The sequence below is a fragment of the Miniopterus natalensis genome, chromosome 8, assembly GCF_054644295.1.
Source record: "Miniopterus natalensis isolate mMinNat1 chromosome 8, mMinNat1.hap1, whole genome shotgun sequence".
Classification (NCBI taxonomy): domain Eukaryota; kingdom Metazoa; phylum Chordata; class Mammalia; order Chiroptera; family Miniopteridae; genus Miniopterus; species Miniopterus natalensis.
Genome location: NC_142088.1, coordinates 46296173 through 46320379, shown reverse-complemented (window position 1 = coordinate 46320379; position 24207 = coordinate 46296173). Strand labels below are relative to the sequence as shown.

Sequence of the window (24207 nt, the reverse complement as noted above, 5' to 3'; positions counted from 1 at the left end):
TCAGTGGGATAATGAGTGTTCTTCTTGTTTTGGGTGTTGAGGAACCAAGGTGACTATGGGGACAACAAGAAAGACATTTAGGGAGACTACAGCCTCTGGGGAGTCCAAGTGATGAAGCCAGGCTTCAGGCTCCTCCATGTGCTCTTTCAGCAGATGAGGGCGGCAGGGGGAGGACACCATCTGCGCTGAATCCCTGAGAAGCCACCTCCGCTCCTGAAGCTCTCCTAAGCTCAGCACAGAGGTGAACAACTCCAGCAGGGCATTATCAGGACCTGAATTTTTACATTAGGTCTCATCTCAATTCTCTAGTTTTTTCACTACATTTTCTTGGTTTAACTCATAAAACTGTCTCCCCCTCCCCGACCCCGTCTAATCCCATTCGTGGCAGTGACTTGATTACCTTAGTAACCATGATGAAAACTCATAGGTTACTATTACTAGTGCAGCTTCTCTGAAATAGGGAGGGATTTTCTTTCTGAAAGAATCTTTCTTGTTGGGCTAACAATTTCTTAAAATAAGAGTCCAGGTACTTTCCAAAACACATATTCTGCACCTGGCCCATGTTACGGAAAACAGACCTGACATATTTTTAAGTATGTGTAAGACTCTGGACTCTCAGATTATACTTCGAAAATGACCCGAGCCCTAGCTGGTTTGGCTCAGTGGTTAGAGCTTCAGTCCATGGACTGAAGGGTCACGGGTTTGATTCCAGCCAAAGGCATGTACCTCCGTTGCAGGCTCGATCTCCAGCCCCGGTCGGGGTGCGTGTGGGAGGCAACCAATCAATGTGTCTCTCTCACATCAATGTCTCTCTCTCTCTCTGTCTCTCTCTCCCCCTCCCTTCCACTCTCTCTAAAAAAAAATCAATGGAAAAAATATCTCTGGGTGACGATTAACAAAAAAAATTACATGACATAAGAGTAGCTTATAACATCTTCCCTCTTCAAGTTTAAATGTCAGAAAACAACTTTCCCTAAGTAATAGTTTGACAGTGTTGAAAATTAACCCACTGTCACCCATCTGATAAAGAAAACGTACCCTTTTCAATTTGGCAGCAGCCTCTCCAGAACGGATTGCAGTCAGCAAACTCTGCCGGATCTCTTCTGGGTCAGAGCTTTGGAATGTGAGAGAACTTTGCCTCTTAAGGGTGAATGATGGGCAGTCCGTTGGAGATGGTATTTGGGAATTCTGCTCATTATGTGCAGGGTTATTTTCCTAAAACAATAAATGCAAAATATTTATATGAATACCAAGTGAAGAATGGGTGACTTTTCAATATTTTTCCTTATCAATAGTTAAGAATCACCATTTACCACATTGGTTTTCTAGACATGGCTCTATTATCTCGCCCACTGAATTATCTCAACTGCCAGAGCCCAGTTGGAAAGAGGGCATTAATTTCCCTTCTCTTGAATAGGGAGGGTGCTAAGGAAAAAAAGTGTTTCATGGACCCAAGGCTAATTTTACTGTCCTTGAGACAAATAAGGCTGATTTCTCCAATGGAGTTGGCTAAGAGCGCCAAGTGAATTGAGAAAATATTCCACAGACTAACAACTCATTTTCACAGTTCCAACATATTAGGTTGTGAAATTATTATTTTTGATGGCACAAAATAGACAAATATTGGCAAATTCATACTGGTTGAACCTAACACAGCACCTAATAATTAAATATTAATGATTATGCTACATGTAATGGCTTAGTATTTCTGGAAGCCAGAGGGACTAAGTGACGGCAATATTTTCTTTATTTTTCCCATGAGACTAAAAAGAAATATTAGGAATTTCCAATTTAAGAATTAAAATTTTAACTAAACTTCTTAGGAATGAATATTTAGTAACCAATTTAACTGGCAACTGTTATTAAAAAAATTTAAATATGTCTTTCTCAAACTGCCAAATAAATATCTTTAACAAATGATGAGCTAAACAGAGCTCAGGCAGTGGCTCAAAGGCTGTATTATCTAAATCAAGCTTCTGTTGTTTAGGAAAGGTATTCCATTCTAAGAAAAAACACAGGCTTTGTTCCGAAGTAAAGAATTAATCTCATATCATATATCTTTTCTCAACATTATAGCAAAGTAATAAACATAAATGTGAAATACATGAATAAGTATTCTTCAATATAAATATTGTGTTTAAATTTTGGAAAAATCTTTACTTGGCAATATGGTTCATGTTCTGTTACTCTCGGAATGTTTGAAAAATACATCTGGAACTGTCATACAAATATGGAAGTATTCTTCAAACACTATCAGAGTGGAAGCACATAAAGTATTTTTTAAACATTGCGTGGGGATTCTCATCACTCATCCTGTGAGACTCATCCTCTCCTTCGACTATTTGAATCCGGCAAATTACAACAGGTGAGCAAACACAAGGTCAGCAAATACCTCCTTTGTGGTAAATCGTTAAGGTTATATATTTAGTGGTTGAAGGATATTTTGGTTAACATACACGTAACTGGAAAAGCTGGCTCTGAGTGAACAAAATGGGAAATTAAGAAAATGACATATTTAAACTCTGGTTTTAATTTAAATTATTTATATGTAAGCATGTTTGATAAGCTGAGGTTAAGTGTATGTGACAGAAAATGCATAGCTGAGCACACTTGGTCATTTTACCTAGGCTTTGATACTGTTTATATTTCTATATAATTAAAACTATTTTGCAATTATGTAGAATTGGAGAACATATAAAGTAAACCAGAAAACCCAGAAAGTTATGAACAAATCAAGAAAAGCAAAATACAGGAAAATATAGCCAGAAATATAAACTAGTACATTATACAAACGTCTGAGCAAAGAAATTTTAAATATTTGCTGATGATATAATTATATGGTGACCTTATAGTAATACCCAATCAGGTTATATAAATTATAATAATTCTGCCCTGGCTGGTGTGGCTCAGTGGACAGAGCTTCACCCCAGCACACTGAAGGGTCTTGGCTTTCATTCCCGGTCAAGGGCACGTACCTGGATTGCAGGTTCAGTCCCTGGCAGGGGTTAGTCGCCTATGGGATGCAACCAATGGATGTGTCTCTCACACTGATGTCTGTCTCTGTCTCTGTCTCTCTCTCCCCCTCCTTCTTCCCCTCCCACTCTCTCTAAAACAAATCAATGGAAGAAATACCCTCAGGCGAGGATCAACAAAAAAAGTAAAATAAATTATAATAATTCTGAGAGTAAACACCAGATTCTATGTATTATACTTTTATTCTACAGCATGTCGTCTGATATTAGATTAATGGGAATTCAGGCTACACGCGTAACCCCCCCTTAAGCCACGCTGCAGAAGAAGAGCCCGTGTCCTCAGCAAAGGCCCCGTTTACCTTCTTACTCGCGCCCAGCTGCGGGACGCCCACGGGCTCGTGCGCAGAAGGAACCCCGCCTTCCTCGGCGGGGCCGGGCGCGGGCGCGGGGCGCGCTTTGCTGAAAGACTGGGAGCGCTTGACCACGGCCAGCGCGAAGGGCGAGGGCGCCGCGCTGGAGAAGGGGCGCGGGGCGCCGAAGGCTCTCAGCGTCCTCAGGCTGAGCGCGGCCGGGGGCGCGGGTTTGGGAGCCACAGGGGGAGGGGTCTCGGGGGGCTTCGGGCCGCCGGTGCCACCGTCCACGGGAGGCTTCGGGCCGCCGGTGCCACCGCCCTCGGGAGGCTTCGGGCCGCCGGTGCCACCGCCCTCGGGAGGCTTCGGGCCGCCGGTGCCACCGCCCTCGGGAGGCTTCGGGCCGCCGGTGCCACCGCCCTCGGGCGGCTTCGGGCCGCCGGTGCCACCGTCCACGGGAGGCTTGGACCCGCCGGTGCCACCGCCCTCGGGCGGCTTCGGGCTGCTGGTGTCCCCATCGGCGTTTTCCTCGGGGGGCTGCGGGGCGGGGTGCGCTGTTTCGCTCACGGGAGAAGGGGTTTGCCGCGGAGGCGGTGGGGCTTCCCGCTCGGCCTCCTTCTTCCCCGGCTCCTTTGGAGCGGGATTAGGGGCCGCGTGGACGCTCTTGGCAGCCGCAGATGTCACGTACTGACCTGAAGCTCTTTTTTGCATTTGCAAGAAAAAAGAACTTGGTTTGGTCTGGGGATTTGAAACCCGAGATTTCAGTCTGGACTCTAAAATATTGTTTATATCTTCCAGATTGGGCACAAAAGGGGCCGTGCCCGGGTCTCTCATCACCCTGGGCGCGGGCTTCGCCGGCTCCGCGCTGCGCGCCTGCGGCTGGGGCCTCGGCGCAGGCCTGGGGTTAAGGCCTGGCGGCGGCGCCTTCGGACTGTCAGCAACGACAACATCTTCTGTTTGGATTGCAGTTTCTTTCACACTCTCGTGCATGTGCTTTCTCCCTAAAGCATGCATATCCTGGTCATCTTCATACTCTAAGGTTTCCGATTCCCAGTCCTTTAATATTTCCAGGGACTTGGGAGGCACTATTTTATAAGTAGTCATCCCAATTTTGGGTATGTAGTCTCTTGTAATTTCATTTGAAGGCTTTGGTTTGGGATTGTAGTCCTGTCTGTAAAGTGGATTCTTTATATAAGAAGCAGTTGAATTTTTATTAATCCCCTCCAAGGGAGGTAAAAGAGCATCATTACCATGTGCATAAATTGGATCTTTTATGGTGAGTTGATCTTCTGCATGTACAGTTAGGGGGCCCTGACTCCTGAATTCTCTTGAGGTACCTAGGGAATCGTGTGGACTTAAAGATGAATGTTGAGTTGATTTGTTGTTACTTGCGGTTTGCACACTTTCATCAACTTTGAAGTCAGACAAATAATGACAATGTTGGTGATTCTCATCAAAACTCTTAGAGGAAGGAGTTGTCTGAATTGCTGCATCTTGCATTTTTGTCTTTTCTGCACTGGGTTGATTCAGTTTGGGGCCTGGTACTGATGAAGCAGCTAGATGATTTTCCTTGTAACTTCTAGTGGTTTCAGTTTTATGCGCCTGAAGTCTGTCAACTTGCATGTCCACACTGTTATTTTTGGCAACACCTCCTACATTGATTTCTCTTCTCCTCACTCCATTTTTTTTATTATCTTCCGTGTTCCTTGAAGTGACAGTTATTTCATCTTGATCTACTGAGAGAAAAAGAAAAATCATCAAGTATATGAAAAAAAAAAAGCAGAAAAACCTCAGTTTGCAATGCTTCCCTCCCCCAAAGTAAAATAGCTTGGTTTGAATTCGATAGGAAATTTTTCAGCTCACTAATTATACTAAATCAGGTAATGGCATTTAGAGAAAACAGCATGGGCTCTGGTGTCATGGAGATCTGAGTCTGGAACCTATCTGTAACGTGGCTTGACTGATTATAATCTCTATGACCACAACTTATTACTTAACCCTCTGAACCTGTTTGCTCAGATGTGAAAATGCATATTACAGCTGACCCTTGAAGGACCTGGGGATAGGAGAATCGACTTCAGTATACAATTAAAAATCCAGATATAACTTTTGACTCCCCCAAAACTTTACTAATGCCTACTGTTGACTAGAAGCCTTACAGATAGCATAAAAGTGGATTAATACATATTATATATGTTATATGTATTATATACTGTATTCTTACAATAAAGTAAGCTAAAGAAAATGTTATTATTAAGAAAATCATGTGGAAGAGAACATACTTTTATAGTACTTATTGTAAAAATATCTGTACATAAGTGGACCTGTGGAGTTCAAACCCATGTTGTTCAAGGGTCAACAACATATTTTATATATCATTTATGTGACATGCTTATTAGGACAGCATATTGCCCAGAGCAAGCACTTCATAGAACATAGCTATGTTTCTTAAGATAAAGATTTCATATTTCAGTCATTTTTAGGAATGACAAAAGAAATTGACATATTCAAAATATATTTTTTATTGTTCTATTTTTTTCCATTTTGATTCTCTTTCTGTCTTTTTTATAGGCCCCAGTGTATTTATATTTTATACATAACATTAAAGGGGAAGCAATCTCAGTAAATGTTACCCATTTAAAATAAGGCAGACAACAGAAATATTACCTGTAAGGGTTGAAGTAAAAACCGAATCTAAATTGTATGTCTTCTTAATTATCTTCACTAAAGAAGACTGTTTTTAGTCATACTAGTGATTTCAACTACATAAAAACAATCATGTTTTTTGTTTTGTTTTTTCTCTTTGGGAAAAGACATCCTGTTCTTCTCAGGACAGAGTTCAAGTAGAGAAAACAACCTCCCTCTCTCCCCTTGTGCTACTTTTCCTCTTAATTCAAATTCAGACTTCCTCAAAACAAATATCATTTGCCGGTATCTAGGGTAACAAAGCAACAGTTACCAGCCAAAGACATGGTGGCAAAGAAGTGGAATGAGGCATCTGAACGGAAATGTGTTTCTGAGTGTGTCTAGTACTGAGCGACTTGACTGACTGGTTCACACACTCTGCTCCTCTAGTCAAATGCCCAGAGGAATCATTTCTCCTGAATGACCAACTAGCCCTCATCTTCAATCCTCAGAGGCCTCCTCTTTCAATATGGTACTATGCTCAGCACAAGCGAAATGTGAGCCTTGGCAGCCAAATTGTGAAAGGATGTCAAGTATTTCTCTAAAGTTTTATCATCACTCACTTTAATGTATATGATAAACATCAATATCACTGCCTAAAATGCCATGAGATATTGGAAGCAGTTCCCCGTTAAAAAAAAAAGAAAAACAAAAGCAAGAAAAAAGAAAGATATATATGCAAGAAAATCATGTTTTCCAGGTAAATTTGTATACAATTTTTCAAAATGTCTTCATATTTTTAAAGCCTACCTAATTGTACAATTTATTGGTCATAGCAGTTATATCTAATATTATGTTGCAAGGTTCCTATATTAAATACATAATTTCAATTTTTATTCTTCCCAAACAAAATGCAACTGATTATAAGAATATGTATTGTCTATATGAGTGACTTTCCTCCATGACAACTAATTATTTACTTTCGTGATTTATAAAATTAAGGACATGTGATTAGGAACCATGGAAGAGTCACATACTTGCCTATGCTCTTATTGACTTGGTTCATAAGTATTTTTAATATCTGTATGAAAAGTACTAATCTTAATGCTGCTATGAGCGCAGAAGTATATAAGAAATGGTCTCTTGCACTAGGAAATGAGCTTCAGTGTATTTCCTTCTCTCTTATTTCTTACTTTCCATTGAATATAGATATATCCCAGTTACACAATAGAAACATTTTCCAAAAGAAAGTACATCAACATAAAACTATATTTTAAGTTAAATCCCCTATAACAAACTCTAATTTATTGGCTTAGAAATCCAAATTTCTATTTTTCACATTTTTAGTAAGTTATACCTACTTTACTATTGTCTAACTGATTTTCTTATCAAAATTTCACAATTATTCCAAATGACTGTCAGGCCTGGATACCTAGAATCATTACTGATTGTATTACCCAGTCCATCGTCAAACATAGCCGATAATGATGCTAACCAAGTAGTCAATGAATGGTTAGGCCATTTTTTCAAGAATAGCCAGTAGAGGGAGAAGGTATATTTTGTGCTATCCTGGCCTTCCCCTACTCAAAGCTGACACCAATGTCTATGGCCTAATGAAAAAGATGACTTAGATAAGTATGCAGGGTAGGGAAAAAAAAAAAAAGAGGAAAACAGAATAAAACTACTGTAAGGATAACAGAAATTATTTATTTGAAAAAGCACGTAGAGTTGACAAAGGTCATTATTGCAAATGCAAAAAAATATTATTATAGAAGTGTACTTGTGACCCTACTACTAACTTGATACCAAAATTTTAGCAAAAAATATTTAATTTGATTATGGTTTTAAAAAGGAAGCAGCTTTAAAATTCATGATTTCTCAATAGAAATGCTATCACCATCATAGTATATGTGACGAAAAACTGAATCAAGAGTAAAAGAATGGGGAAATTATATACTTTTAGATCCTCTCTGTATTGTATGAGGATGGTATAGACCATGAGGAAAATGAATTAGAGATTTAAATATTTAAATTAACCAACATGTATGACATTTATAAAATGACATACATCTCTATCTCTCTATGTCATTAGGATAATCAGTGTTTTATCCCTGTTTGCTAAGATTCTTAACCTAGTTCCGTTAACATAATAGATTGGATTATGAGAATTCATAAGCTACTTCCTTATATCCCCTTAAAATACTACTATGCATTCCTTGCATGTTCGATGTTCTATTTTTCTGAAATTCAATCCTAAGTATATATTTTAACAGTATCTCAGTATTCTGCTAGGTGCTATGAGGAACTCGAAAAGTATCAGATATAATTTCTCTGATCCAAGACTGTCCAATTTTGTTGAGTCAAGACCAGAGAACTAGATGCCTTCAAGTAATCAAGTAGCAAAATAAGTGAAGCAGCAGGATTTGAATAGTAGTCCAATGGGTGAAGATGGGCTGAAAATTATTTTCCATGCAAAGACAAAAATGCGCATGGGCCTAATGGTAGAACTAAGAGAAATAAATCATGAGAAAGAGAAGGCATTGTCTTGATTTGGGGGTGGGTCATAGGAAATACTGGTAAATAATATTACATAATTAGATGTAAGCCAGACAGACAAGTTTCACCCAAGTTGTAGGAACCTGAGTATGAAGTAAAACAGGCTTGGACTAAGGAGTCAATAGAAGGGAAAAAAAGAAATAGATCACAAGTAGGTGCACAGACTATACACCTTTAAGACCTAGGTCAGATAACCTCGAACATTTAACCACAATGACAAAAAGGGTACACATGGTAGTTAAAAACATACTTTGGAGTAATATTGCCTGAGTTCAAATCTGAAGCTCACTACTTAATAATGGTGGTACTTCAGGTAAGTCCCATAATACCTCTGTGGTTCAATCATCTATAAAATGGGACTAAAGATACTAATGTCCATAAATGAGTAAATATAAAATTAAATTAGTTAACATATACAAAGTGTTAAGAATGGCCCTTGGCACATAGTAAGTGCTATAAAAGTGTTGGCTACTAGTGTTTACAGAACTCACCATTCTCTTGGTTTTGACCCAATGACTTCAAGCTTCTTACATTGTCAATGACACGCTCTTCATTGCTTGCATTATATACCATCAAGTGTGGTTCTCTGCAGAATATGATATTGTATGTTATATATCGATAGTATTCAAACACACACACACACACACACACACACACACACACGATGAGAAAACAGGCAGCAATTTCCAAAGGCAGATGGACTGAAATAATCATCTTTTTCTGCCAAATACTGAAAATTTAATAGCAAAGAAAAAAATGCAAATGAGAGGAAATGCTGCTATGAAACATTAGCTTTCATATGAGGGTCCTATTACAAAGAAAGATGTAAAAAGACTGTAACATGGATACTTTCCCCCAGTGTCTTTTCGTTATTATTATTTGTCTTTTAAAGAAAAGGGATATAAATGAAACATTTCAGTCTTGCATTTGACATGGTCAGCTGGGTTTTTTTCCAAATTTTATTTTTCAATTTTTCAGTTTATATTCAATATTATTTTGTATTACTTTCAGGTGTACAGCATACTAGTTAGATAATCATATACTTTACAAAGTGTTTCCTCTCAATATTGCCAGTACCAGCCTGGCATCAAACGTAATTATTGCAATATTATTGACTATGTTCCCTATGCTGTATTTTACATCCCCGAGAACTCTTTTGTAACTTCCAATCTGTATTTCTCAATCCCTTCACCTTTTCATCCAGTCCCCCAACCCCTGTCCCCTCTGGCAACCATCAGTCTGTTCTCTGTATCTGTGAGTCTATTTCTTGGCTGGTTCATTTCTATTGTTCTTTAGGTTACACATATAAGTGAAATCATATGGTGTTTGTCTTCCTCTGACTGGTTTAGTTCACTGAGCATAACATGGCATGGTTAACTTCTGGCAAGTCAGGATGTGGACTGACCTCACTGGATTTTATTGGTAATAGAAGAGTGTAATTTGGAGACAATCCCAGGAACATTATAGTAAAACTTTGATGAAGATGGTTTATTTTGCCTAACCAATTTCATCTTTATTCATGGTGTGGCATTTTTAACATTTAGCAGTTAAGAAGTGTATGTACTATAGTTTTCAATTCCTGGGATCAAGTGGTAAGTGTATTCTCTAGATCATAAAGTTAACTGTAAAAATAATATTAGTAATTGAATATTATAATCTAACATGTGGAATTGTTTTATATACCAGTCAGTGAAAATCCTCAAGGAGCATTTGGTGAAATTGAAAATTAAATGTATCATTTAGGTCAAATAGGTAACAGACAAAATACATACAATTAAAAAAAAAAATTTATATTTGAGTCATATAGATTAACTATGTTAAGGTTTTTCTGACACAAAGATACCAGAACCACTGAATTTGATTTAAAAACAATTACATGTAAATAGATACTTTATTAAACATTTTTATAATGACGGTAAAAGGGATAGAGTCTAAACTAAAGGGATGACTGTATTTGCATGTAAAATATCAGATCTACATTTCCGGAGACTAGTATTAAACAAACCGCCGCCACCACTTCTGGCAGATTGACTACTTACTGTGCATCTGTGTTTCTAGTTCCTTGTTTTTCTTCTTTGGAGTTTTGTGAGGACTCTCCAGTATCACTGCCAAGGGCTGAGTCGGGATCATTTTTCAGTGTATTTATTATATCAGTAGATCCAAAAGGAATATCTTGTGACTTCCCAGAAATATCTTCAGCCACATCTTTAGGCACTTCACTCAGTTCTTCCTTTTCATCTATCTCTTCAAGACTATAATCAGAGCTTATTCCAGCTACAAAGAAATGAAGATATAATCTTCAGTATTAATTTGCCTCATTCACGCTATACAATACTGGCAAAGAAGGAATTTTTAAAATAATAATTAACTGGACTCTTTTAAATTCTGGTTCAAAACTAATAGTGAAATACTTTTCTAACAGTGAATAATCATATTAATATATAATCAGATTATCTCAGACACATATAATTCTAAAAATAATATGGTATCACTCTAGGCTTTATTCATGGTAGAAAAAAGGCATTATTTAAACTCAAACTTCAAGTTGTATATTTCATTGAAGAAAATATCTTTCAGTTTTAATGATTTGTACATTCATATGATAGCTCTAAATGTAAATGAAAAGAACGATATTTGTATATTGTCTATAAGTGAACTTGTAAAATGGCTCAGTAGTGGTCAGTTCTAACTACAAGAACTGAGAATTATCTGACCCTTTAAAACTACTTCTGCTCACACCCTACTCCACCTCCAAAGGGTGGGACCAAGAATTTTTAAGGCTTCTCAACTGATTCTATATGCAACCAGAATTAACAGCCCCTGATGCAGATGCTTAATACAATTTTTAAAAATACAAGTAGAATAAGTATTATACAATGAATATTAATTTTTATTCCCACCCAGTCTGATTCTGAGGCAAACTTTAAGTTTTTTCCTGTGTATTAAGAGAAAGAATAAAGAGCAATATAAGCAGATACGCATACTCTCATGTTTCTTTCTCTTTTGTTGGTTTAATACAAATGGAAGATTATACATGACGTTTTTCACCTAACTTTTTTCTCCACTCACTGTATCTTAAAGATTGTCGCTATCAATGCTACATGTGTGCATGTGTGCGCTGCTTTCTTGTACGAAGAACAAATGGCCAGCAGGGCAGAAGAGGAAGCAGCCTAAGCGGTTAGTGTCCACACTCACTGGGAATGTTAATGTCAACTAAAACATGAGGCTCTGGATCTTTGCTTATTTAAATGTAACTCAACATTTTCGCTTACACAATAGCAGCTGGACAAAATTTAATTGTTACCACAAAAGAGGGTGGAAAAGGTGGGGTAGCATTGAATTATAGTGATCAGTACATCCACAAAATTTAATAAAAACTTTAATGTACTTGAAAATTTAATAAAAACTTTATTGTATTTGAAGAATATGTACTTAAAATGTATTTCTTTAATTTTATCTTTAGGCAAATAAAAAAGCGTTCTATTTATACTCTAATAAACAAATACGGAGAACTTTAATAATTTCTTACTATAAATTAAAAAATAGATTATTCAACAGAACACTATTTTAAAGACGAGTAAATTTTTAAATATACGTATTTTGGCAAATGTTGCTTTATTATATAATATGAAATAATCATGATGCCAATGTGTCTACAATATTATGTCTATGATAGCATGCTACATCTATGAAGAGCACATTAATGTAATTTGAAAACCGTATATTGAGAAAATGAAGAGCCATTTTGGTTTAGATGCAAATATGTTTTATAAATGGGTCCTCAGTATACATTAAGCTCTGTTGGACATTAGATTAACTGAGGTGACATTTACCAAATCACTGATCGTTAGCTCTATTTCTTTCTTGCCCATCACAAGTGTGTCAGAAACACACAACTTTTTATTAAGTATGGTGCCCTCACTGAGAAACCGAACTCAATTAATTAAAGTATGAAGGATGACTTACATGTTTCAAAAATATTCTCAAATTATTTTTCTGGGATTTTGTAACTTGGTCATTGCAAGATTCATTTATAGGTTTGTTTAAATACATAGATATTTTTTTACTAGCCTGGAAAGTATTCCTGTAATTAAATGTCATAGAAAAGGCTGTGATTCCCTTTAAAACTTCTAATCCAAGAGAGCTGTCCCAGTTCATTGTTTGGCTAATACAAATTCCCCCAAGCTTTGAAAAATACTAAGTCAGGTTTGTTTTGTTTAGTTTAACAGACTTATATGATGGCTAAACTTTAGGACTATAATACAGAAATTGGGGCAAGGGCTGTGAAAAAAGAATAATTTTCACAAACATATCACAACTATTGTACTTCAGCTTCAAAAGGTATAAAGGAAGAATATTCACTTGGAAAGAATAGTGTTCAAATTCTTAGTGAAGTTTTAAGATTTAACAGCTTCCAAAATATAAATGTTAAAAAATTATAAAAACATAATTTAAAAGTATGATTGTTGAAATTTCTTTTACACTTACTTAGCTTTATATCATTTAAATATTTTTAAAGCTTTTCAGTCCCTCTAAAGATAAAATTGAAACAAAAAATAAAATTAAAAATTCTTTAAAATTCATAAAATATAATATATGCAAATAAAAGTTAAATATTAATCTTCAGAAGATGTTTTTGTAAGTTTGCAGCATTTTACTTGTAAGTTATTAAGGCTTAAAATTTCACTGAGACTTTTAGGATACCTTGTATATTTTCCCTGGAGATGATAAAAATAGCAAAATTGTCTGACAAATACCTCTTTTTGCATAAAATAGAGTTATATTACATTAAATCTAGTCTGGTGAATTACTTCTTTAAAATTCACTCATTCAAAAAACGTTGACTAGGTCAGACATTATTATCATAGTTGCTGCCAGGCAGAGTTGTTTTCTTTTTCATTTTTAGAAATTGAGGTACAGTTTGCATTCAGCAAAATTCATCATTTTTGGAACACATGTTGGAATATCCAGTTTTGACCACTATATATATCCAGATATATAGTTAAGTGACCCACCAGCACAATCAAGATATATAAAGATATAGAACAATTCCATCAACTTCCTAAATCCCCCATGCCAGCCCTCCTCCTAGCCAGTCTCTGGTAACCACTACCCCTATAGTGTTCCCTTTGCAAGACTGTCTATCAATGAACTCATACAGCCTCTAGCCATTTAAGTCTGGCTTCCTTCATTTCACATAATATATTTGAGACTCAGCCACGTTGTTGCACAAACTAACTACTCGTTCCCTTTTATGGGTAGGTGGTAGTATTCCAATGTATGGACCAACCAGTTTTTTAATCCATTCCTCAGTTTAGCACACTGGATTGTTTCCCATTTGTGGCAATTATGAATAAAAAGCCTATAATAATTCACGTGGAAGTCTGTGTGTGGACATAGGTTTCATTTTCTTGAGAAAATACCTAGGAGTGGGATTGTTAGGTCATATAGAAAACAAGTGCTTTAATTTTATCTGAAAACAACAAACAAAACAAACAAAAACTTGCCAAACTATTTTCCAAACTGGCCAGGCAAGTTTCCATTCTTATAAGCAGTGTGTGATAATATACTAATTTTAAATAACCAGTTTGAAGTGATAAGGATTCTTTCTGAGTCACTGAAAAATTGAGCAAAATACTTATGATAACATTCAAGTATTGATTATAAAGTTTTGCCATCTGGTCACAAAATAATTCCAACAACTTTAAAATAAAAATCCCAATCAAAAGCAATACTATAGGAAATAAGCCATGCCTACGTTACAAAAGAGAACTTCAAGAAATATATATGTACATATAATATATGCATGCATATATAATGTATATATAATGCACATACATACACATATGTATGTATATAGAATTATACATATAATGTATGTATATATAATAATTACATAGCTACCCATTGGAAATAACAAAGTTCAAAAAGTTTGCCAAAACAGGAGAAAGCCAAATGGAAGAGAAACTGAAATTCTTGAGAGCCACTGATTTTATTCATCTTACGCCTCAAGAAAGGCGCCGTCACCTACATGTCAGGGATGCCACGGCTGCCTCGGGCGTCCCAGGGCGCTCGGAGAGAGCGGCGTCATCTGCCGGTTTGGGCGCAGCGCACTGTTCGCGACTGGGCAGCCCAGGGCCAAGTGAGGCTTCTGCCAAAGAAGTAAAATCTGTGGAAATGGCACTTGGACAACAGAGTTAAGGCAGGCAGAGACCAAGAAGTACTTCAGAATGAGTCAGATGTGCTAGCTCCCCATGCGTTAAACAAGAAGAGGTACAAGGGAAAAAGGGAGAGAAAGAAAAATAGGTACCACGTCAAGTTGGAGTAGCAGTTACACCTTTGTTCTAATACTTCATAATCTTCTTATTTCACTTATATAGTTGGATATAATTTAATAAATTTCCTTTTTGAAATAGATGATACTGTTAATATCATTTTGGATAAAAGTTAAGAAAAATCATTACTAGTTATCTAATGGTAACACTTTTAATCATAGAGGAAAGGAGAATTTTTTTGTGTAAGATATGTCAAAGCCTCAAATTCCTAAATATCACTTAAATATAAAAGATTTAGGAGCATTTGGGTGCTTCAGAGTTCTCCTTATATTTGTGAATCAGAATTGTAAAAACTAGGTAAGGTTATATTAGGCAATTTTCATATCTATCAAATTATACTACTGGCATAATAATATTCTATTTTTGATTAGACATCATTAGCCCATCATAGCCACTTATATCTAACTTTAAATTAAGTCTAAGGATTAAGAAATTTAATCATACGCATTCTTACAATAGCTAATGAGTAGCTATCATTAAAAATATTAGGAAACAGTACTAGATTGCATTATTTTATTTTTACTGGAATTTCATTTACTGAGAAAGAATCCAAAATGAGAACATATAATAGAAAATATTTCATAATAACAAATTTTTACCATTAGATTAGGACACTTTGCATGTTAAATTCATACCTAGGACCATTGCATGAAGAATGGTGCTTTACAACCTTCATGTAAGTTTTCTTCTGAACACACGAAGATATGTCATTACTCTTGGGAAGGAGATTAATAACTGATAACCTGACTCCACATAGGAAAAAATAGGAGACCTAGTAGGGAAAGTACTCAAGGTACCAGAGCTAAAAGTTTGAGTGTGCCCATTTCATACTCTAATTTTTTTTTCATTTCATAATATAAAATTTGTGAAATGGAGTCAAAGCATCTGCATCCCTTTCATATACAGAACATTATAACCAGATTCATTCCTCAGCTGTCATGAAAGATCTTTTTCCATAAATCCATGATATGGGGTAAAGGTGCCACACGTACCTGGGCTGGGCAGCCCCTCAGGAGAGCTTGCTTCTGAAACACTGTCTGTGGGAACTGCATGTGCTGACTGCGGGGCTAGAACACAGGAGCGACACAAACTGGTAACAGGTCACACTCACAAAAGGAACAATTCCTTTGTAGCTTAACTGATTTTTATATAATTCCAAAAGAGACAGGCATTTTACTAACCTACTTAGATTTCCATCCCTACATGCGGTCAATCCTGGAATGGCTGGATCTTTCTGAACAGATTTACAAATCATCACAGACTTATACTAGGATAATGGTGCTGTAGAATTGTTTCATTTTGTCATGTTGCAGATTTTTAAAAGGTAGTTAAGTGAAAATAATTAGAGACTAAGTGTTATTATTAAAATTAATGAACTAAAAGCCTAAGTATTATTGTTAATAAAAAGATAGGATTTATAACCCGTATCAGTTCTACGGTCTATATTAAACAAACTACAATACAAATGTGACGCTAATGGGGACAGTAACATTACCGGCCACGTGACTGTTTCCATCGCTCTGATGCTGGGGTCCTTGGGAGGGTGGGGACGGTGCCTTTCGCTTGGTTCTTTTCAAAGACGAGCCCCCGGTGGCCGCGCCGCTGAGCTTCAGAGAGCCCGTCCTCTCCACGCCCGCTCCACAGGGCGCCTACGGGAACCAGGGAACAAAACGCCCAGACCGGCCTCCACTTAGAAGTGAAGAGCCAACTCAGGGAGACACGGGCTTTACCGCAAACCCATCATCGGGCAACATGGAACATAAAAGTCATTCACTCGCAAAGCTTACGTGGGGCGTCTGCCGTGGGCCAGGAGCTGGGCTATGAGATGGATGTGCAAAGAAAAATAAAACACACTCCTTCTCAAGAAACTTAGGCCAGGATGGAAGACCGACATGCAAACACATAATTATAATGTACAAGTCCTAAGCAACACAGTTAAAAACTTTCAAAGAAAACTCTAGAGAAAATATTGGACATAAAATAAGTAAAAAGGGGGAATATTTGTATATGAAGAGAGCTGGCTTGATTAATCTTTCTCTTTTTAGAACTAACGTATTCATGACAAGCATTTCAAAAATCTATGTCTACCCTAGGCAAGGTCATTTGAGGTCGCTGACTCTCTGCACAGCTAATGCTCACACTCCTAGCATGTGACTTTCAGCAGATCCTACGACAATCCTGCCTCATCAGGCGGGCCACAGTCATGTCACTTTCCTCTCTCTACACAACAAACCTGCTTAAAAGAGTTATTCATAGTTTTTGTCTCCAATTTCTCATCTTCCGCTTCAACCCTTCCAATCAGATTACCCCAACCTTTGATCCATTAAAGCTATTTCTATCAAAGTCATCAATGACCTTCACTACAACTAAATCCATGTTTCCTTCTTAGAACTAATTTATCTGACCTATGAGCAGCATTAAACAGAGCTGACTACTCTTAGAATCCTCTTTTTCTTTCTTTACTTCCAGGGTACCACATTCCTCACTCTCACAGATCTGAACTGTCTTCTTTGTTGGTTGCTTTTCCTCTCAGTTCTTGGACATGCATATTGTCTTTAGTCTCTCTACTCACTCTCTTGGTAATCTCTTCTGTCCCCTTGGTTTTATGTATTCTATAAATGTTGATGAATTCCAAACTTAGGCCTCCATCCTGGGCCTCTGTCTGATCTCCACTAATGTCTAAGACCATTTCAAACTTGACAGGTCTAAAACTGAGATCCTGAGAATCCCTCCGTCCCCTCTTCTATTAAAACTAATGGTGTTCTTACAGTTTTCTTTGTTTCAATAAAGAGCAAGTCATTCTTCCATTTGTTCAGGCCGGTGACTTTGGAGTCACCCTCATTTCCTCTCTCACACTTCACATTAAGAACACCCTATTGGTTTGTCCAGCTTGACAGCTACCATATAGTACAAATTATCATCATCAAGAACTTGCTAACCAGACTCTGCTTCCCCATTGCTTCCTTACAGTTCTTTCTCAACATACCAGCAAAAGAATCCTGTTAAAACATAAGTCAGGTTAGGTCACTTTGTTCAAAACCTGCTAATGGTTTCCCAATTGGCAGAGAACAGCCAAAGTCCTTGTAATGACTTCTGAGGCAATTGACAGCCTGGCCCCTGGCTCCCTCTGACTACCACCTTCTCCTGGAATGGAGTGTCTCACCCCACGCCAGACACATCAGCTTTTGTGCAGCTCCTCACGTGGGCAGGAGTGTTCCTGCCTCAGGATGCTTGCACTTGCTGCTCTCTGGGCCTGGAGTACTCTAATAACTTAATGTATTACTCCCTCATTTTCTTTAGGTCATTTCTCAAATCCCTCCTTTACAATGAGTTTCTCCTTGACCCCCTCCATTTCCCAGCTTGATCTTTTGTTTTTCTTTTTTCAAATATCAAATATGAGTCAATATCTTAATTGACTTCAGAGAGAGGAAGGGAGAGGGAAAGAGAGAGAGATAGAAACATCAATGATGACAGAGAGTCATTTATTGGCTGCCTCCTGCACACCCCTGACTGAGAATCAAACCTCAGTCTCCTGGATCATAGGTCAATGCTCAACCGCTGAGCCATGCCCGGCAGGGCCAACTTGATCTTTATGAACAGCATTGAATAGTTATCTAACATAACATATAGTTGGCTTATTTACCTTGTTTATTGCTTGCTTCCACTGGGGCTGACTATAAGGGCAGGGAGATTTTCCCCCGTCCTATTTTGCTCACTGCTGTATCTCCAGAACAATATCTAGATCATAGAAGTTTCTCAATAACATTTGTTGAATGAATGTCATGAATGAAATACTGCCTTCTTCATTTGTATGTAAAAGGACATGATAAACTCGGACTAGGAGAGCACACCTAAAGCTTGGGTCATTGCAATATTTATGAGAAAATGCAAGCATACCCAAGGGAAGCAAACTAGTTCATAGGATTTTTTCAGTCTTTGTGCCTCGCTTCACACTGAGAAAAATGTAGCAAATTTTTCTGTTTTGTAATATTTCTGCCAGAGGGAAAAAGGAAGCTTGACCCCAAAAAGAAATATGTGAGTTAGTTGTCATCATTGCCAATTGTGTTAGGTCATCTCACGGGAAAAGAAGTGGAGTGAGTTCCAGTGGCAGGCGCTTGATGGAAAACAACTCTGAGGAAGGTTAACTCCTCTTAACAATGGAGGTAGAACAGGGTGGCTCCAGGCTGCGCTGACTTGAAGTCTAACCATTCCTTCTTCCACACCAGTTGTAAATTGTTGCAGCCACCAACCCCCTCTCCCCTCATTATTCTTGTCCTCCCTCAGAACTCTTCAGGCCTCTCCATAATAAAGCAAGAAAAGAGTTAAATCCTGCCACCCAAACCTGGATTTTTGATTCAGTCACTAAAGCTAATTCTGATGACATCTCAGGGCCACCTCCACCGGCAGTGGGCATAGGGTAGATCCTCAATTGCTGCTTGGACTTTTAAAAGAAAGACTCTTGGCAATATATTAACTGAGAAAGAAATGTAGTGATGGATGGAAAGTATTTAAATATCATTTTGAGTAGAATATAAAGTTTAAATAAAAACCTTCTTACTGATATGTTCTGTGTTCCGAAACTTTCCCCTGCTACTTATAAAAGTAACAAATTTAGCAATCATCAGAGAAAAGACCAAAAATACCCCTAAAACAATGTGGCACTTCACTTTTTAAAATACTGATCTAAACATCAAAAGCGTTAGACGTCATTTTCTTTCTAGATGCATCTACTTATGTAAATCAAGCCTCATTCCTATCAAAGAAGCTAACTGGTGAGAACAGAGGAGGTCATCAATAAATAATTGCTGAATGCATGTAATGGCAGAATTTGACTTTCTTCCTAGTTCTATGCTGAAAACCTATTTCCCCTTTTAAGTTGGATTCCCAATCACTGTCATTTATTGGTCTTTTCTATTACTTGATAAAAGCAGTCACAACATGAATTTCTCAGACAAAGTATCTGTTTGGGAATTAGAGCTCTTAAATCTTGATTATAATATAATAAAGCAGATAGCATAGAAATAAAAAAGAGATATTTATATACAAAGACTCACAAATTTATATAAGTCTATCCATAACTCCAAGGTAGAATAAAAAAGACTCATATTTCACTTATCACCCTAGATGTTTTAAAATAAGCTAACTTTTTAAACAGGATATTTATATTTCTGTGGATAAAGAATTCGAAATTTATCAAAAAAGAGAAAATAACAAAAAACATTTGTTTCACAAATGCTAAAAAATTTCAATAGCATTTATGAAGACAGTTGATAAAATAATGCATTTAGAAAGGTAAAGCCCTGAACATTTTAATGGAGCACATGTTCTACAACTTTATTCTGTAAGATTTATCCCCCTTAGCATGTTGTTTGTATATTATGAAAATAAATGGATGTATATTGCTAGAGCTGCAAATGGATCAAGGAGACTAAGAACAAAGATATTAGGGGAAGAAAACATGAGCGTCTGAGTGACGCCAGGGAGACTGCGTGACCTGTCCTAACTGAATCTTATGCTGTGATTAATGCTTAAAACTTATTAAGCTATGACAACAACCTAAATTTAACAATTGATGTAAGATGGGTCAAAGGCAGGAGTTTTCAAGGAATAAGAATGGTGAGTTTAGATAATCACAACAGGATAATTAATGACAGGAATATCAGTTTTGATCTCAGATAGGAGTGATATCAGTGTTAGCATTCAAGGAAATAGCTTAATATTTCTTATTGCCCCCTAAGACAGAGAGCAAGCATTTTGTCTGTATGTTGAAAGAGACCATTAGTAAATAATTTCAACCAGCTAAACAGCAGCCAAGGAAAGTTAAGGTAAAAAAATCAAACTTCGAGTTATTTTGTGTTAACTCAAAATGTCATGATTAAGACCAAAATGGAGGAATCCCTGAGCTTTGAGAAAGGAATGTTCTATAGCTACGGCAAACTTCCCTTTCTTGGGCAAGACCCTGCAGAAAAAGGAAATCTAACTTAGAAGATCGAAAAGTTTCTAAATATATTGTAGCTGAGAGCACGTGTGTGTACTGAGGGGCATGAGTAGAATACACTTATCTGGCATACACTATTGGGGAGGCTCCTAACCCAAGAATAACTACTGTTAGATAGCAGGCTTGCTAAAATGCCGCAGTTATTTCAATAAACATGTCATAAGTTCCCAATATAAAATGTTAAAAGAAGAGAAAAGGCAAGGAAGGCCACCAATGCCTAACCAGCAGCATCCATAAACCCGATTTTTTCTCTGTGCTACAGGAGTATGCTCCTAATAGTCTCCCAACAGCGCTACTCTTGCATTAGTCAGGGTTGACCTGGTTGCCCAGTAATTTTGCACCTGAGTTTGTCTAACTGGAGAGAGGCTTCCAGAGGGTTTGCAAGTTGGAAGGCAGCCCAGTGTAATGATTGCCAAACAAATGAGCTTTGGAGACAATGCCAGGGCTTGAACCAGGGAGCATGGCATTCATTGTCTCTGCAACCTTCAGCCTCCTCACCTGTAAGGTGGAAAAAGTAAGAGTCCTGACCTCAGAAGGGGCTGGGAAGCTTCAGTGAACTAGCACATAAAAACTTAGCCCAGAACCTAGCATACAGTACACAATCCATAAGTATTAGCTAATATTATTGCATATAATTAGCCTATTTTAAAATATGTTAAAGTGATCTGTAAACAAAATAAGCAGAGTATAGTTATAATATAGAGTAAAAAGTTTGGCTAAAGGAGGTATTATTTCTAAAATTGTACTTTTTCTTTAGTGACAATGATGGTGGTAGTCCTATTAGAGTTAGTCTCAGTTAAAATAACCCTTAAAATTCCCAGCACCCAACACCTGGGAACTTGTGATCAGTTCACTGCATTAAGCATTTTGTGTAATTCACTTGTGTAAAAACTCCACATTTGAGTCACCCCAGGCAGTTTCATAATACCTTAAAGAAATTTAATAAAGCCTAAATAGTTAACACCAGTTGGTTACATTTTAGTGATGGATACACGGATGTATATAGTAGTATACAAATTTACAATATTTCATAAATTTAATGCGAACAACTAAAATGAAAGAACTGTTTAGAACTGTCTTTAGCTTTTCCTACCAAGATACATTCATTTCCTTTGGTCAGATTATGACTGAAATTTTAAAAAGGAGTTGAGATTCAAGTATTTTTAAGTCCAAAGGGTTGACAAACCAGAAAAGAGAGGTGTCTGCTTACTAGGGGAAAACACTTTGGTTAATAATTCGAGATGTTCAATTATTTACTTTAGTTAGAGTCACTAAGAATGTGCCTGCCACCAGCAAAAACTGAACCTCTAACAGGAGTGCTTATCATTGAATTTTATGGTCTGTGAAAAGGAAAATACTGTGCAGAGAAAAAGAACACACCAGCCAAAGTGGCAAGGTCAAGTTGAAAACCATACCAGAGAGTTAATCCCGAGAACTCACACCCAGACCAGAATTCACTGGCTCAAAGTGGAACTAAATTTAGCTGAAGAAAATAGAATTGAATGGCATTCAATAGGTTTACTGAGTACTAGCTCTGTACTAGTTACTTATTAATCACAGGTGAATTATAAGATATGGGTCATTTAAATCAATATATTCTGGATATAAAAGATAAATGAAAGAATGCAAATAGAAAAATAAGAAAAAAATTTTGAATACAAAGATGGAAATATAGTGGCCCGACTTCAATGATATTGTTAAATGTTTCTATTAGAAGCTTTTGGGTTTTTAATTCTGTTTATAGTATGATTTCCACATGTGAGAAGGGGTGAGGTTAAAGGAAAGAATCTAAGCAATCTCTTAAAATTGTCTTGAGACTCATATATATCTTTTTCTTCTTAAGAAACAGACTCAAATTATCCTTCTACAACCTGGACATTCTCAATAAATGCTATGAAATATTATTAAAATATTTTATAATTGACATTACCTATACCTAATTTACCAAGAATTATACCCCAGTGCCTAAACTTGTACATAACAGAAATTCTTTCTAACCTAATTTTACAACTTAGATAAATCAATTTTCTTACACTTCAAAACATAATTATTATAATATAATAAATGCAGTATAGAAGTATGAGGTATTATTTTAAATGTGCAAATTAGGTACAGCTGTGAAAGCAAGATTTTTGTCACAATAAAACCATTTATTATTAACCTGATCATAAAATTAGCCTGATGTCATCTGAGACACAGACAATGCACACACTGATAAAGAAAAAAAGTCACTGTAAATCCCAACAAATACCGTTACTCATAGGCATTTTGGTGTCCCACCTTTCACTTAAAAGGGGTCGCATCTTTTATACCTGTTTATACGCACACGTATGAATGCATACTTTGGCTTGTACTAGACAAAGGCGTAGGTTTCTTTCCTTATGATGATTTTAAAACAAAATGCTGTCTTTTGGCGGGGGCAGGGCAATTTATTTTGCTGCCCCGAATCGCCTTGTTCTATACCCTTTTCCCCTTTCAGTGGTACTTTCTTCCAGCTCCCCCCAAAACCAGAATTTATGTACTCTTTTTTTTGTTCTCTATATCAACCTGTTTTAAGATTTTTCATGAACAGGACTAAAAGTCAGCCTGAGAAGGTCTACTTAGATTAAGAAAAATCAGATCATATGAAAGTGAAGGGGTTTAAGAAATAGGGGTGACATGTCAGGTACCAGTTGACTATAATTACAGAAAGGAGAAATGGGTCTGGAGCCCTTAAATCCACACTATGTACGATTCACCTGTTATGCCATTTTTAAGGGTGTTACTATCAACCTGCCAAAATAAGTTCTGTGAATGGCAGCAAAGAGACTAGAGCTGGATTCGCTTACAGGTGTCTAAATACCACCGCCGCTTGTAATCGGTGCCTGTTGGGTTACTAACTGGGGGATTCCGAAGTGACCGAGCTTGCCACTAGATTTCTCTCAAAATCATCTCGTTTTAAACTCATCACTAGTCAATGATAACATCTGCATCCTCTGGGTAACAAATTCATTCACCTGAGCATATCTTTCTCAAACTTCGTATCTTCTACATCTTTTTAGTGATGCCCAAATCGCGTGCAGCTAGGAGGTGAGGTAGAAGGCCGTGCTGAGGTAGAAGACTGTCAAAGTTTCATTTTGCTGTTGTACTTTAGGGTTTAAAAATCCTCAGAAGAGTAGTACCAGGACTATCTGATTAACACTGATCAAACCAAAGTCTACGCAACAAAATGTTTTCATTCCTTAAAGGTCAATTTCAAAAGCCAACGGAAGAATAAAATAACTTTATAATACTAGAGTTGAAAGAGACTTTTGGAAGTTTAGTTACAAAGCCTTGCTCTATCAAGGAGAAACCCTAGCCATAAAGAAGCTCAATGGCTTGTTCCAGGTAGA

General features: G+C 37.1%; 1 protein-coding gene across 1 annotated transcript in view; it reads right to left on the bottom strand.

Annotated features, from left to right (window-relative positions):
• The window catches only part of COBLL1 (cordon-bleu WH2 repeat protein like 1), a 56893-nt gene that overhangs the window by 6251 nt on the left and 26435 nt on the right, over window positions 1–24207 (bottom strand). Inside the window, exons 8-15 of the mRNA XM_087819396.1 lie at window positions 16334–16487; window positions 15831–15905; window positions 14535–14654; window positions 10543–10777; window positions 8995–9089; window positions 3779–5058; window positions 3332–3577; window positions 1039–1215 (exon numbers count right to left, since the gene is read on the bottom strand). Coding sequence (XP_087675522.1) covers window positions 1039–1215; window positions 3332–3577; window positions 3779–5058; window positions 8995–9089; window positions 10543–10777; window positions 14535–14654; window positions 15831–15905; window positions 16334–16487 — 2382 coding nt within the window. The remainder of the gene's footprint in view (window positions 1–1038; window positions 1216–3331; window positions 3578–3778; window positions 5059–8994; window positions 9090–10542; window positions 10778–14534; window positions 14655–15830; window positions 15906–16333; window positions 16488–24207) is intronic.